The sequence below is a fragment of the Vidua macroura genome, chromosome 5 (genome assembly GCF_024509145.1).
Source record: "Vidua macroura isolate BioBank_ID:100142 chromosome 5, ASM2450914v1, whole genome shotgun sequence".
In the NCBI taxonomy this organism is placed as follows: domain Eukaryota; kingdom Metazoa; phylum Chordata; class Aves; order Passeriformes; family Viduidae; genus Vidua; species Vidua macroura.
In genome coordinates, this window is record NC_071575.1 from 58,722,429 (window position 1) to 58,738,403 (window position 15,975).

The 15,975-nt window shown below is 40.3% G+C and overlaps 1 protein-coding gene across 5 annotated transcripts in view; it reads right to left on the bottom strand.

Annotated features, from left to right (window-relative positions):
* The window catches only part of CPNE8 (copine 8), a 70,971-nt gene extending 55,402 nt beyond the window's left edge, over positions 1–15,569 (bottom strand). For 4 of the 5 annotated variants that reach the window (XM_053978597.1, XM_053978596.1, XM_053978600.1 and 1 more), the window contains exons 1-2: positions 15,331–15,569; positions 1,991–2,031 (exon numbers count right to left, since the gene is read on the bottom strand). In XM_053978597.1, the coding sequence (XP_053834572.1) occupies positions 1,991–2,031; positions 15,331–15,470 (181 nt within the window). In that variant the 5' untranslated portion in view covers positions 15,471–15,569. Of the gene's footprint in view, positions 1–1,990; positions 2,032–14,883; positions 14,911–15,330 lie in introns of those variants that run through there. The other variant, XM_053978599.1, reaches the window with a different exon arrangement.
* Positions 15,570–15,975: the final 406 nt, after the last annotated feature.

A 15,975-nucleotide genomic window follows, 5' to 3' on the forward strand; every position in this document is an offset into this window, starting at 1 on the left:
AATATTTCCATATACTCTGAATCCATTAAAACATACCACTAAGCTTACTTCTCAGAAACATTTTAAAATAGATACTAAGATTTCTTTAGGTTTTCCTGCCACTTTGTTTCCATGTTTTTCCCAGAAGGGGTCACCCACCAGGCAGGATCACTTTGGTTCGCCCACCTGTGTGTTCTTGGGCTGTGCACAGGCTACAGAGCCTTTGGAGGTACTGCCCTTTGCGTGGAGCATCTCCTTTCCAGAAGGCATCTCCAGCAGTCCATCTGCACACATGTGGCTCTGGCAGTATCTTCAGCAGCTCTGTCTCTAGCTTGCAACTGCTGACACATTTTACTGTGATATGTTTGAGCAGGGCACTGTGTGCTCCCCTGGCTGGCAGAAGTTCTGGCAGGCAAGTGCTACTGACGTGGTTTCCAGAGCTGACTGGAACCAGCTGTGACTGTCACAGGGTGGTTCATGGCCTTCTTCCACAAAGCTCACACTGCAGTACCCTGCCACTCAAACCCTGCAATTTATACCTCATACAGTGCCCTATCTGATAAAAACTTGAAGCACTTGTCCTTAATAATATTTGAGCTTAAGAACTATAGACACTCTATCACTTTTGCCAATATGAGAGATCTCTGAATTCATTACGGGCAACAGGTCACTGAGCATTCTTCAAAACAGTTTAACTAAGGGTCTTTTTTAACAGAATCACAGAATTGTTAGGGACCTTTCAAGATCATCCAATCCAACCCCCAAAAAATTTTTACTAAATTTTTTAGCCAACTAAAATTCTTTATCAATATGCAAAACACTCTGTTTTATTTCTGTGAGACCTCAATATAGAGGCATGGGACTGCCTATGTCTTCTGGAGTTGTTTTGTTTTTTGGTTTTTTTTTAAAGCTTTAGAAACTTCAAAGGTACTCCTAACTTCTTGCAGTTTTTCCCCAGGAAGTAGAAGCTTTTACCTTCAAAAGTGTACTGTGGAATCTCACTCAAGAATTTTTTGATGCAGAATGTAAACATACACTCTAACAAAACTACTCAAATGTTTCATACTGCTACATGACTCAGTATTCAAATATCAGGACATGGTTGCATGTCCAGAGACTTGAAACAAATATATGAATCTTGGGTTATTTCCAATGCCAGTAAGCACAATATGTGGTATCCTAAGGAAGGAAAGCCCAGGCTTAAAGAAAGAAATTGAACTTATGGATAAAAGCAAATGGAGAGTTGTAGGGGAGACAAGATGACACCACAACTTAAGGACCAGTCTATTAACCATACAAAACTCCTTTGAGTAACATTACCAGAAGAGAAAGGAAATTTTTTGTGATCTCGGTTCCTTGATTAAAGTTTTCATAAAGCATCCAATACAGGAAGATAGTAATGGATTTTAAATCAAAAGTCCCATCATAAATTTATAGACATGAGAGTTTTGGGGGATCCTGTCATAATACAGCTTATGAGGAAAGTGAGTGGCACTAGCTTACAATTCTGAAAAGATTAACTAAAAAAACAGCATACTGTTTTTTATCAGGAAAGACAGTGTTTCCCAAAGATTAATTAACCTAATTTTATTTTTCAGTATTTGACTCTAAGATTAGTGGAGAGTATGTACTAGCAGCAACAAATGCTTCTAGTTTATTTAGTATTTTGCCTAATAGCTTTGAAAAAGATCTAAAACAACAGATACTAAAAAAGAAACAACAACCCAACTTTCCAGAATTTATTCATTTTAGGAAACTTTAGGTTAAATACTAAATAAGAGACTATTTAGCTCAGGAAAGCAGCATTAATAACAGTCTTTAGATTTCCAGTTGGTAAAACATTAATTATAAGTATAACTTATTCAAGTGTAACTTAATTATTCTAAGTAATTGTCACAAAGACAATGTAAACCTAACTGACACTGAAGAAAATCACCCACCTAATTTTATTCCAGTGTTTGAACATTTAAAATACGTAATAAGAAGAAACAATAAAATACTATATACTCACTTGGATCAGACTTAGAAAACGTATCTCTGTCCAAAAGATTTCTATAAAAAAAAAAAAGAAGAGATAAAAATAATCTTAGGTATAAAAAACTGTGGAGATGCAACTCAGATACCAATGCACACACATTGTTAACATTTTTAATCAAGAGTCAGCTTAACCTTCTCCCCTCCTAATACACAAGACTTAGTCAGCACTAACACTGGAGTCACCCTTTCATTTTATTTTATTATCCATTTTAGATAATATTACATTTCATTTTATTATCCATTTTGGATTTGAGCAAACTGTGGCTCATATACTCCAATATCATGAATCAAAAAACAACATGTATGTCATATCTACATTAACAGGCATCAGGAAGAGAAATACCTTTAAATCACAAAAGTCTACCTGAGATTAACTTGCCAGCTCAACCCAAAAACCTTAGACTTGACTTAAAAGATAAGCTATGAAATTTCAGAGCCATCAGGAAATATCTCTAAGAATCTGTCATGGACAAGTAAGGTACAGAGAACTAATCCATACATAGGACACATCTAGAGATAAATATTAATTTTTTTATGGAATGCAGTTCCAATATCATAACCATACTTCAGCCAGCTGAGAAACATACACAGATGAATGGACTTAAATTAATAATTCTAAAGAATCAAGACTGGCCAGGAACCATTCTCAGCATAGCTAACAATATTTCACCAATGAAAAAAATTAAAATAAATAAATTTTAAAAACTGTCTTGACAGATAAGAAAAATGTTCTGAAAACAAGATGTCATTGAAAAGAGACAAGAAAGAGCTAATAAACTTCAGAAGGTATTAAACAACAGCAAAAATGCAGCATATCTACATAGAACTGGATATACAGCACTTATGTCAAAAATAGTCCTAGACATTACAATTGACCACAAATTGAATGCAAGTCAGGAGTCTTGTACCTTTGGGAAAAAAACATACTGGAATACACAAACAAAAATGCCATTTTAGACTAATAGTCTGCCCTTCATAATACTGATAAACACTCAGTTGAAGCAATAATGTTTTGGACACTCCAATTTCTTGCAATCTAAGACAGATATAGAGCCACTGGAGTTCAGAGAAAACAGAAATAATTGGAAGTATATAGACTGTATCTATGAGGGAAATACTGCTATACAAATTGAAACTGATCTCAGTGTAGACAGAACAAGTAGGAACAGGTTTTACCACAAATTGAATCTTCTGCACCACAGGCACAGAAGTTGAACTTTATTCCATTGTTTTACCATCTTTCACTGTTAAAAGTGGGAGACATGATGTGAAATCTCCATTGAATTCAAGAACATGTCAGATAGCTACAATTTCTAGTAAAGGTCTTTGATCCTACCCCAGAGCAAAAGGAAGGATTAAATAACCATTTTATATCCCTTATATCTGATTATTTTTAATAACCAGCAGAACCTCTTCAAGGGCCACCATTAATTACTCTCATTCAGATCTAAATTACATTATTTTTGTGCTACTGAACAGTGCTGAAAAGCATATTAATATTTTGTTCAATAGAGGTGTTCTAAGTGGTCCAATTAAGACTTTAGCAATGAAAAGATACCATATTCCAAATTTAGGTATTGCCAAGTTCACACTTCAGAATTAGCAATATGAACAAAACAAAACAAAACAAAAAAAAAAAAAAAAAAAAAAAAAAAAAAGGAAAAAAAAAAAAGCTCGAAAAGAACATTGGACAAATCTGTTTTATTTAATCTAGCCAAAGTACACACCAACTTTAATATCAGTACTTGTGAACACACCTGAATTCTGCACACACTAATTATTCTGAACTTCTCTACTCCATTCAGAAATGTAATTTTTATGCATAAAATTACACTCAGTGAAACTCTATCCTACCTTGATGAAAATCATGCAAATATAAATTGGAAGTATTAAGAAACCCAGGAAAAACAGTGAACCCAAATCAGTAGTTGACAACAATCACTACAAACTGCTTTAAAAGACAAAGTACAGGAAGTTCTGCAATACTGGAACTGCCAACCCAAAACGAAAATTGCCTCCTATTCCTCCTTAATTATACATACCTAGACACAACACTAATTCCTGGTAACTAGAATTGGATTATTCCAAAATGAATTGCAATAAAACCTCAAAATTAGACTTATATGGAACAAAGAGTACATTAGATTTTGGAACAGGCCTCCCATACTCACCATTAGAATTCCAAACAATTTTGATTCCTCTGCATGATGACCATACAGTGACCTTATAATTGGTATGTTAGTGCTTGTCACTGTAGATTAGGATTAAGGAATTTTAGTCATGCTTATACTGAGATAAGGTGCTTTGAGTTCTTTAGCTATTTCCTACTCTTCTTGTGTTTCTTTTTAAGTTTTGCTCCCCTCTATTTTCCCATATACATACTAACATAAAGAGTGGCCTGGTACTGTAAAGCTTCGTCTATCCTGATACTTCCAGCAGCTGCAAAAAGCAGTCACCATAGGAACAGCATAAAAAGAAGGTAAGAATCTGTAGATGAGAATCTACAGGGTTAAAGAATCTTAAAGAATCTAAAGATAAAGAATCTTTAATGAGTTAAGGACATTTCTACAGCAGCAGTATCCCTGAAAGGATTGCAAGGGTAGACACACAAGTTTAACATTGTAATTCAGGTGAGTTCCTGCAAGGAAGTAGTGGTTTTGAACTAGTACAACTTGCAACACCCTCAATTCAACCCTTCACACACTTTCCTACAAATAAACAATGTCTTCAGCAAAGTTTGCTGCATGCCTAATTGTCCAAATCATAAAGAGCCAATCAAAATAGTAATGTAAGAACTTGGCACGCTGTTCAAGCAATGCAGCTAATTTCAAAAGGAACTTTAAAGTGCCAACAGGGAAAAAAAAAAAATCTGATTTGGCCACTAAATCATCTAACACCTCAATAGGCTGCTCAATTTCATTTGTGCATTTTCATTTCAGGAGAGTAACAATCAAAGTGCTCCTTTAAATATAAGAAAACTACACAGTAACCATGCATAGGACAATCTACAAGAAATGGTAACACAAAATAGAAAGCAGACTGAATATATTTCTAGAACTTTAGGTGGTCTTTGTACTCTTAATTTTCAATGGCACTTTCTGCACATGTTGAGCGATACAGAGTGTATTTTTTTAGTGAGAAAAACCTTGTCTTTGGTAGTAAGCTGTTTTGTCTCAGGAAAGCTCACAAACTCAGAAAACAGAAATACCTGAAACTTTTTTTTCTTTCTCCTAACCAAAGTGTTGAGAGAAACAGACTATTATTTTAACTGAACTTGGTGAGTATACTTTTTGTCTATGTCCATTAAGCCTTGCAGATAAAGAATGCAAAAAGAAAAGGAATTTCTATCAATTATGAGAGAGGGAAAAAACCAAAACTTTTTTTTCTTGAGAAACATTTATATCAAACAACTAAAGCAAGGAAGTCTGGGAATATCTGTGCAGAAACCAATATCCTACTAGCACAGATCTTGAAGGAATTCATGCTGCACCTGCCTATTTTGGTGTGGACCTTCCAAAACCTTGCAAGAGCATAGATGTCCAAGGGGAAAAAATCAATAGGAGCCATGGTAATAACACTGGAAATTCTGGGATAATTTTTTTTTATATATAATGAGAGAAATTTCCCCAGGGTGGGAAAGAAAGTGATCAGTAAATAAGATAAAGTTAAAACATATTTAGCTATGCCTCACAGAATCACTTCGTTTGCATAATTTCATATACTCCATAAAAATTTATCAAAATAACAGTCCAGTGCTCAAGCAGTTTTTTAGAATAGAATGTTTCACTTAGAAGGAGCCTATCATGATCATCCAGTCCAATGGCCCAACCACTTCAGGGCTGACCAAAAGTTAAAACGTGTAATTAAGGGCATTGTCCAAATGCCTCTTAAACGCTGCCAGGCTTGGGGCATCAACCTCTCTAGGAAGCCTGTTCCAGCATCTGACCACCCTCTCAGTAAAGAAATGCTTCCTAATGCCAAGTGTTTTATACTATTTAATCTAAAACAAGTCACATGTATAGATCAGATGCTTCAAGATTCACTGATCTAGCTAGCAGGGGTAGTTCACCAGGAACCATCACAGCCTTTGCTGCTTCCTACAGTCTCTCACCCACTATGCGCTATGTGTATGTTGTCGGATCTATGCCTAAAAGTAGCATTTACTCTCCTTGTCCACAGACACTTTCCTTCAAATTTTACTTTATTTTAGTGATCAGTATCTGAACTTCCTTCTCTGTAAGTTTTTTTTTTTTAAGCCTTTGTTACACCAAACTGCTAAGCAGAAGTAAATCCAATTCCTCCGTCAGAAATTATAGCATTCTGGCCTTGAAGAAGAGACCACAGTATCTACAGAACTGCGCAGTTTAAAATCTGCTTTTCTAGTTTAAAAATTTTAAAAATCTGTATTGACCGGAAAAATACTTACCTTGATTTCAACAGCTCTGACAACTGTAATGAAAAATATGTGGTTCGCTTCAGATTAATTTGTCAAAATCTCTCTGGGTGTGACGGCTTTATGTTTCTCTTCCTCTTTAGACTTACATTTAAATGCACGCAAAGATTTCATGGTTGTGAAATAAAACACTCAGCAGTTTGCAAACACAGAATTTGGTTACTCATGAAAAAGAATTTTTAGAAAATATACATTTTCAGTGTATCATATTTGTATTATATATTACAAGCACACACTAATTCTCTCACACTTTTATCAATCCATGGGAAAAGGAATTGTCCCTAGCTCATTAAATAAATGCATTTCTGTTTCCCTCACATAATGATGGGCCCACATCACTTTTTCACAGAAGATCCCGATAATGAAAGGAGCATCCTAATAACTTTTTAATGTGCAGAATAGGACCCATTGTACTACTAATTGTAACATAACTCTATTATTACCTAGTAGGCACTACCCCTCAGCCTCAATGGTACCACTGAACTTGCAATGATCAGTCCTAAGATGAGGTATGAGCCAAAGAGTCCACTCAAGTGAAGAGCCCACTTGACCTACCTGCAGAGTAATTTCACAAATTACTTAGTGGCAGCTTAAGCAGCCACCCTTCCACAGCTATTTACTCTCTCCTTCTCTATTCTGTCAGAGCACAACAAAGCTAGCTATTAGCCTCCAGATTTCTAGGCTCAAAATGCCCTGGATCTAACAGCAGATCAGACAATCTCTCAGAATTTTACATTATTGTCAAAATAACTGGTTTTCTTACAATAGGCTCACAGGTGAGACAAAAGTGACTCTACTGACTAACAGGCAATTAAGATGACCTGCTCCTTTCTGTTCAAACCATCTCCATTCTTCAGGGCACTAGAAAAACCGGAAAGCAAGCAAACATATCTCTGATGTGCAAGCTTAAGAAAAGATTCACAATATCTCTTCATAACCTCTGGAGAAGTAATTCACCAGAAAACAAATAATTTTCAGCCTCACAGTAACTTTCATTGTCAAGCTAAGAATATATTGATTCAGAAGCCATAAGGGAAAAAAGAAAGGGAGAAGCAATGAGAAGGGTAAGATCAGCAGTGCTTCCATGAGTTTTAACACAATCCACAGAAAGCCATCTCTGGCTAGATGTACACAAACAATTGTAGGATGAAACCTCTGTTAAAACTGCTGATTGCTCCTGAGGGTTAAAAGAAACCCAAAGGAATTGCCAAGTTTATTTACTCTCACACAGCAATAGTTTTACAGGAATTCTGTTGAAACAGATGGGAAGTACTGGGTTGTAAAAATACATTTGTGCAGATGACATAATCTTAGACTATCCCAGTTTAAATTTAAAAAGAAAGACCAATTAGTGCTATCACAAACTGGTGGAACTCTGCTTCAGTACCAACCCAAATTTCTATTTGAAAACAACAGAATAAACCATCCACATTTATGTTGTTAGGGCTGGGCAGGTAAACAGACTCTGCCTCTGAACTGCTGGTGATGTATCCTGGGAAATGGCACTAATGACTGCTGGTGGTCAAAAGAGCTTTTCAATCTAGTGTCAACACACCACTCCTTTCCAGTTACTTTCACCCAGACCATCCAAATCCATGGATATGCTGCCCTACGTGAGATCTGATTTCTTCAGGAATGTACAGTACAGCTAATACAGTGCTTCATTAATGTATAACAGCATATAAAACCTACAGATCGGTTTTGTAGTTTTTCTGAAACAACTCTTTAAAAGGTGTATCTCAAAGAAGTATTTTTAAAAGGAAATATATAGTATCAGTGTAATATTCATCCTTTCTCTGCCAGTGCAGGACTGTTGGTCGGTGAGCCACTGCTCAGCTGAGCAGATGAAAAAATGAGGAAAATTCTACCACAGAAAGTCTTCATAAAAATACACAAAGTCATTGCACACTTCCTAGCACCTAGATCTTTTCCTGCTGCCAGGCCTTCCTGTATGTCACCTTTCTGAGGCCTAGGACAGTGGGCTTCAGCTGAGGGAGGGTGTTTCAGTGAGCCACCTGTCAGTGTCCCACCGCCTGTCTGAGGACATCTATGAAGTTTACAGTGGTGGCAGGGGTGGAAGAGGTAGTCTTGGAAGGAGTATGATGCTGATGACTTCTTCCTCCCCACTGCAGGGACCCCAGCTGAGTTAACATGCCCTGACTTCATTCATCTGCAAGTCCATTCTACATCCACATTTACTGTACATCATATAGAGCCTGTATTACAGGTCTCTGCTTGAGACCTGCTCCTTCATCACTTTTGGTTTTGCCCAGCTCTCAAACTGCACTTCTTTACCAACCACTGGTGACCTCTTTACAGCACTGGCACCCCCAGTAAGGGGGACATCCCGAATACCCTCTTTTCACCCTCTGCTGCCACACTCCATCCTGTGCCCCCACTTGCAAAGCCTCTGCTATAACACCATGACAATGCTCCTCTGCACTACACCATTCTGTGAGGGTCACAAATATATTATTATACACATAATAACAACTTGCTACTACTATCTGCTGAAGGAAATATGGTTACATCACACAATTATACATGGACAAGCCAAAGGGAAACTAAGCAGTAGCCACCCAGTAACCAGAAAAAAGGTATCGGGTTTGGGTTTGCAGCCAAGTAAAACCAAACAAAGCTCCATGCAGTCAAAGGCACATTCAGACAAAACCTGACAAGTCCTGACACTCCCAAGGTTGCATGAAACCTGAAGCCTGCATGAGAACTGAAATGTTAAAGGTTAATGACTCAAAAATCAGATTTGCAAAAGCAACAGGTACTTTGCTGAGGCCAGATTTGCACCCCCTAAACAAAGGGAAGGAGAAGAATTTTTGGGCGTGGTGAAGCCGTTGATCTTCCTAAGAACAGCCCAGGTGCAGAGGAGGTGCACACCCACCCACCAGAGGATGACCACAACAAATCGAAAAGGCCAGTAAGAAACAGATCCTGCAAGGTGGGGTAATGCTTTTTATCATGCCAATGTCCTTTCCTGATGAGACTCAGGTGTAAAACCACCCCCTGGACGAGGTATCGGGACACTCACAGGTAAGCCTGAAGGTATTCATTCGTTCTGATAAGTCACAACTGGCTCAACCTGTGCAGTCATGAGAAACAGTGGTCATAGAAAGGGCCACAAATCTTCAAAGTCCCGCAAAGCACCCCCAGACTGTGCACGATCCACAGTATTTCATAATGTAAGATTCCACTCCCAGGCACCTGGGCCTTCCCACCTGAACATATATTAACCCATTGAATCTTTTCTTCCCACCCATTACTTCCCTGTATTTCCTCCCATTCCAAACCATGACAGGGGGACTTCTCCAGCCTGGATGGGTAAAGACTGTGACCACAACTTTGATCAAGAGACATTGAAATTCCAACAATTGAGTCTCAGCGCTGGATCCATGGTAATGATATCTTTCCTCTTCTTTTGTACTCTTACCCTTTCTTTCTTTTCCTTGTATATTTTCCTAAGTGATATTTTTATACTTTTATATAATTATATTTCTATAAATAATAACCAAAGCACATACATACCTCCTTTCCAATGTAACCAAACTGTTCTGAAATAAACCTGCCATGTGTATACAAACTAGTCATTCAGTCTCGTTTCACTTTAATCCACCCCAAGGGACCTAGTAAGAACTTTCACTTACCCCATCTCAGGGGTGGGTTAAAACAGTCCCTAGTATGCAGAAAATCACTCTATGAAAAGCCACTGTCCATGAAGAAGACAGAGAAGTCCTACGCCGTTATTTGAATAAATGGAAAGAGTCCACTCGGCCACAGACCCGTGGGGTTTCTCTCTCAAGGGTTCAGAGGACACAGCCCCCTTTTATCCTAAAATCCCAGCCACATTTTGTCCTCTTCCATTCCCCACTGGCTGCAGTACTAGGAAGGTACAGTCTTCCCAAACCACCTACAACATTCCCCCCTTGAACACGTAATTTTCCTCCAGAGTTTAGAAATTCGGGCTATGTGGGTTCTGCAATAGACTTTGTGTTGACCCATTTGTCTATTACCCTTAAGTTCAGGAGTCAGACTGTCTGGGTTCTGTAGCTTGAGGTTGGCAGAGGCACTAAGACCCATTTCAAAGACATTAATGCCCATTTCTCCTTAAGACACTCACCCATGGAATTGTTTGTAAAGACACTAGCATCCATCTTTCCCATCACTAGCAATCACAAGACAGAACTTACAGTGCAAACAATCTGCTTTAAATTCTATTAGTCATGCTGCTACATGTTTAAATTTCAAACAATAGAGACACACAGGTGAAAACGAAACTGTGCACTCTATCAGGAATACTTGTCCATGATTATAGACACTGTAAACTATTTATATTCTCATCTGAAACCAGCTAGTTCTCTAGGCAGTATAACTTCAAAAAAAACCCATGTAAGATCAGCCTTCTGTTGCCAGTCACACATAACCAATCCATGGACTTTTAATCCAACCTAGATACACATACACAAAGAAAGCAGGAAAATGAAAACCAGATTTACAATCAAAATTCATTTTATATTCTGTATTTTGTACTATACAGAGTTACAAGCTCGAATAATTCGTTCTGAATATCTCTTTAATCGTTATATCTTTCTGTGACAGAGACTTATAACAAATTATTAATATTGTTTAAAAAATCCAGAAGGTAAGTATGATGGCTGGAGAGACATGATCTTGCCAGAAATCAATGCCTAGGACAATCAAAGATATAATTTAACATACTTTTAGGTATTGCAAATACGCAGAAGTAGCTGGTTATGACTTTCAGACTGCCAAACAAAAAGAAAAAATCTGAAGTGGTATGCTTTGTTTGTTTGTGCAAGAAACTTGAAATTGAATAATTTCAATTACTGAGAATAGGGGTTGCTTAATTCCATTCAGCTCATTCATTAATGTTAGATTTCTGTGCAAATTGTGAAGTGGCATAGGAGTGATCCAAAACAGGCATAGGGAACCAACTGTACTTCTGTTGAATTAGCCGTGACAAGGTATTTATGGCACCTTTACGCACATAAATCCTGCTGTGGGAACACAGGCAGTGTAGAGTTTATCCAACATAAACCCAGACCAATAAAGACACACTGCCTGATTGAACATAAAGCATTTCAAAGCAGTATTATCATAACAAACGTTCTGAATTAGCAAAGTGACCCTGCACTGTGTAAGTATTTTAAAACTGTCTTTCCAATAACCATGTCATCTTTGATACATTACTAGAAGTCAAAATGATAAAACTACAGCTTCACTTTCCTATAGATATTAAAAAACACTCTCAATAAGATAATTCTAATTGATGAGTCCATAAGTAAACATTAACATGAGATATAACAAAACTCTTGACCTTTTTATTAACATAAGACTGCAGAATTATCAGGTACTACAGGAAAAAAACCTAGACCTGTCCACACAGTAACCATGATAGACAGAAATCATCATTATACAGTTCATAACAAAAAAATTAAAAACTTGAACCCATTAAACTACACTGAACTTTGTGTGCTCACTCAGAGCACAAACTTCAAGATATGTAATAACCACAATCTTGAGGTTCTCAGCATTAGATAAACTACTTCAGTCAACACATAGTAACAGCACTAACAGAGGGAAAATGGGAAGAGAATATGACGATTTTCCAAGACTTAACTAGATTGGAATCAGTGGAGAACATCAACAGAGGGAAAACAGGATAACAGGCATATGGCCTGAAGCTTACCTGAAGCTCTCATGAGACCATAAGCTCATACACAGCTGGTAAGAGAAGAGTCGTGTCTAGACACAAGCAGCATGCAGTGCAAACACCCCTGTAGAGGAAGAGGAATCTTTGGGCTGGAAAACATAGTGAGTAAAAGGATAGAGTGCAGCCTATTTCCACTCTTGCATACAGACTGCATGGACAAGGTCTTGGTCCTTCACCACATGACAATTGTGCAAAATTATGCCAGGCAGCAACAAATAAAGATTGCATGGCAGGTGACAGTAACATTTTCATCAGACCATAAATGCCCTTCAGCACATGTGATGAAAGGGAGAGACAGGGTACAGAGGGAGACGGCTACTAGAACAATTGATCCAGACAATAGTGGACAATTACCAACACCAGAGGATCCTCTGGGATACGTATTTAAGTTCTTCTGCCATATTCGAGCTGGCTCTCGAGTCAAAGACTTCTGCTTCCTGATAAACTACATCTTAGAGAGTCAGAAAAGAATTGTGATGTTTTTATTTGATAGGCACTGAGTAGTTACAGCTAGAACTAAATTAATTTCTTGCTTTTCTAGCATTTTTAACATTACAGCTAATGCTGGCATTCAAAAGTCATGGGAATGATATAAAAAACTTTTAGTCATTAAGAAATTCCAGAAAGAGCATTGCCTGACAACCAAAACATTTCTGGATTTTACAGTTTTCACAGAATTTCTCATCCCATGAGATGCATTTCTCCTAAAGGCTACCTGATGTGACCCTGAAGCTAAACCAGGGTGGCTTGGAGAATATCAAGTAGTGCAATGCCATCTGCATAGTGCTGAACCTAGATACTTTGGCAACACTGGCAGTATGAGGATGCAGGCAATTGGGAAATGCTGACAAAGAAACTACATGGAATTGAGAGTTAAAGGAATATAAACTGTATCCTTACTGAATAAGGCAGACAGAAAGACAGAAAAAGAAGAGTCACAAATTTACTTTATGGCACAAACAGTTTGCACTACTTCACTGACCACAAGTTACACCACCTGTACAAACTGGAAGAACTTCCCTCATGTCCTACAAGGAAAACAAAACAAAATACAAACAACACCCCCCCCCAAAAAAAACCCCCACAAAACATCACCACAACAACAAAAAACCCCGAAGCCAAACAAAAAGAAAAACCCAAGAAAAAAATCCAGGAATAAATTATAGTTATCAACTTACAATTGTTGATGTAAATTAGTGACCGTATTGGTCCTACAACCCTTCAAGTATTAAGGAAAAAAACCACAATGACCCAAACTGTTGTCAACAACATTTCTCTCCAGGTATTAAGGAATATACAACTGCTAATTATTAAAGACTTTTCAGCATTCTCTGAATTTTGCAGTTTGCTCTTGCAGTCTTTCACAACTTCATTTAACACCACATTTCACAAGCTTTAGCCAATGAATGTGTTTACAGATGAATCACAAACGTGTTAACCATTAATCTCTGCCCTAGTGTCACTCATTTTATACTCTGCTCTGAAGCATAATTTTGTAATCAAAAATTGTCATTCAGCACATACAGAAGAAAGGAATCTCCATGGAAATTCCCATCCTTCTGCACTTGACATCAAGACAAATGAAAAAGTTTTAACAAAACTGACATGGCTTTTAACAACATCTACAGAGAAACTGCTGCTGTAAACTATATACTGAAATTAGCTACAAGTAAGGTCAGAATCAATTGACTATGTTCTATACCTGCATTTCTATGTAAATATCTGATGGATTATTGTGAAACACGGCAGGTTTTACACAAATGATACCTGGAATTAAAGGAACTCCCATACCAAGTGAATTGGGTCAAATTCAACATAAATGCTCTGACATCTGTAACTGTGACAGGCTATCTGAAGAACGTAAAAGTAAAGGTCCTGGACTGCTTTTACACATTACAGCACACCCTTTTTTGGACAGCAATTAGTGCTTGTGAACCTTGCAGAGACAGCAAGTACAATGGGGTGTTAATATGTCAGCCTGGTGACTGTTTCAGTATTAAAAATTTAATCTTACTCTATTTCTCACTGCTTCAGCCTTCTTTTGAAATCCACACTTGATAAAACATCAAATCATACTTTATTTACTAAAGAAAGAGAGGGAGTGGTCTGACAACTTAAGTTTAGAGCACTGCCGTTCTATCGTGGTAGTAGTACCGGTAAACAGCAACATTATAAAATGAGGAGCTACATTACAAAATGAAGCAACGGATTGTAAAAGAAACTCTGTCTCATTTCCCGTCAGGAAATACACTGACAGTTCAAATTTTCCGCTAGAAGCTGCCAACTATGCAAGGCGTCACCGCTTTGCAACTACTGGGAAACACTTAAGGAAGTCGCGGAATGTGAACGAAGACGTGAATAAAAAAAGCGCACAAATAAAACTATTTTTTAGACCTCTAATGAGAAAATCTCTGCATTACGGGAGAAAACAGGATTTTTGAAATACCGATGAACAAGCGTCAAAGGAACAAAACCACAGACGCCACATTTGGTGTTACGGGTTGGCATTCCCTCAGTTTCTCGGCAGCAGCGTTACGATAAGACATGACGAAGCGATACAACATGCCCGTACTCCTAAGTTTTGCAAGAGAGCCTTGAAGAACCCACAGGATGATTACTCCGGTCTCCGTCCCCACCACGGCTCTTGGGGACAGCTCCAGAAGTTAAATACCTGCGGGATAACGCGCCCTGCGCGCTCACCGACGCGACTCCCGCTCCCCGGCGGCGGCGCGGGCAGGATGCGGGGCGGCGGCAGCCGCTGCCCGTCTCGGCAGAACCCGGAGCCGCCGCGGGAGCCGGCGCTTAGCCCCCGGGGCCCGCCGGCAGCAGCCGGCGGCGGACACGCCCGGTGCGCGGCCAGAGGGCTGCAGCGGGCTGGCAGCCGGCCCCGGGCTGCGCCCGGCTCTGCCCGAGGACGCACTGGCAGCTGCCCGCGCTCGGCACGCTCCGAGGGCAGGAGCGAGAGCGCCTCGCACGGCGCCGGGCATGCGGAGGGCATCCCGCACTGCCCTTCTCCTGCCCGCTCCGCTGACAAGCCCGGGACGAGGGGCCCCCGCCCGTCCGCCCCCTCCGACGCCGCGGGGCGAGCGGGTGGCGCGGCCGTGAGCCGCCACCGTACCTGCAGGATACGGAGAGCTCCACCTTGGTGGCCGGGATGCTGGAGCTGAGTACGTTAAAATCCCCCACGGACGCCATCTTCGGAAGCCCACCGCTTCTGCCCAGCTCCTGCTGCCCCGCCGGCTTCCCCAGCCCGAACATGGGACAGAGCGGCGCGGGCGGGAACGAGGGACGGGGGGAGGGAGGAGGCGGCGCCTGCTGGCCTCCACAGCGCGACGCCGCTGCCGCCCGTGGCGCGCGGCCCCGCTCCGCACCGCTCCGCACCCGCGGGATGCGCCCGCCGACTGGAGCGGCGAGCCGGGAGCGGGCCGTGACGTCACCGCCAGCGGGAGCCGCGCGTGCCCGCCCCGGGCGCGGGGAGCCCGACGGCCCGAGCGAGGGGACAGAGCGGAGCCCTCAGGGGAAATGCGGCACCGGCGCCGTCGCGACCCCAAAGCGTGCGGGGCGGGGAAGTGCCCCGGGGGAGACGTGCCCAGGGTGCAGTCCCGAGCGATTTCGCTCCCGCGCTTCCCTGGTCTCTTCACTCCTGGCCCCTGCACGGAAGCTCCCGCTCCGTCCCGTCCCGCAAGCTGTCTGGGGAATCTCCTCCCGACGCGTTAGTGAACGAGGAACCTCCCGGTGCCTTCCCCTTGGCTCTTGCACGGAA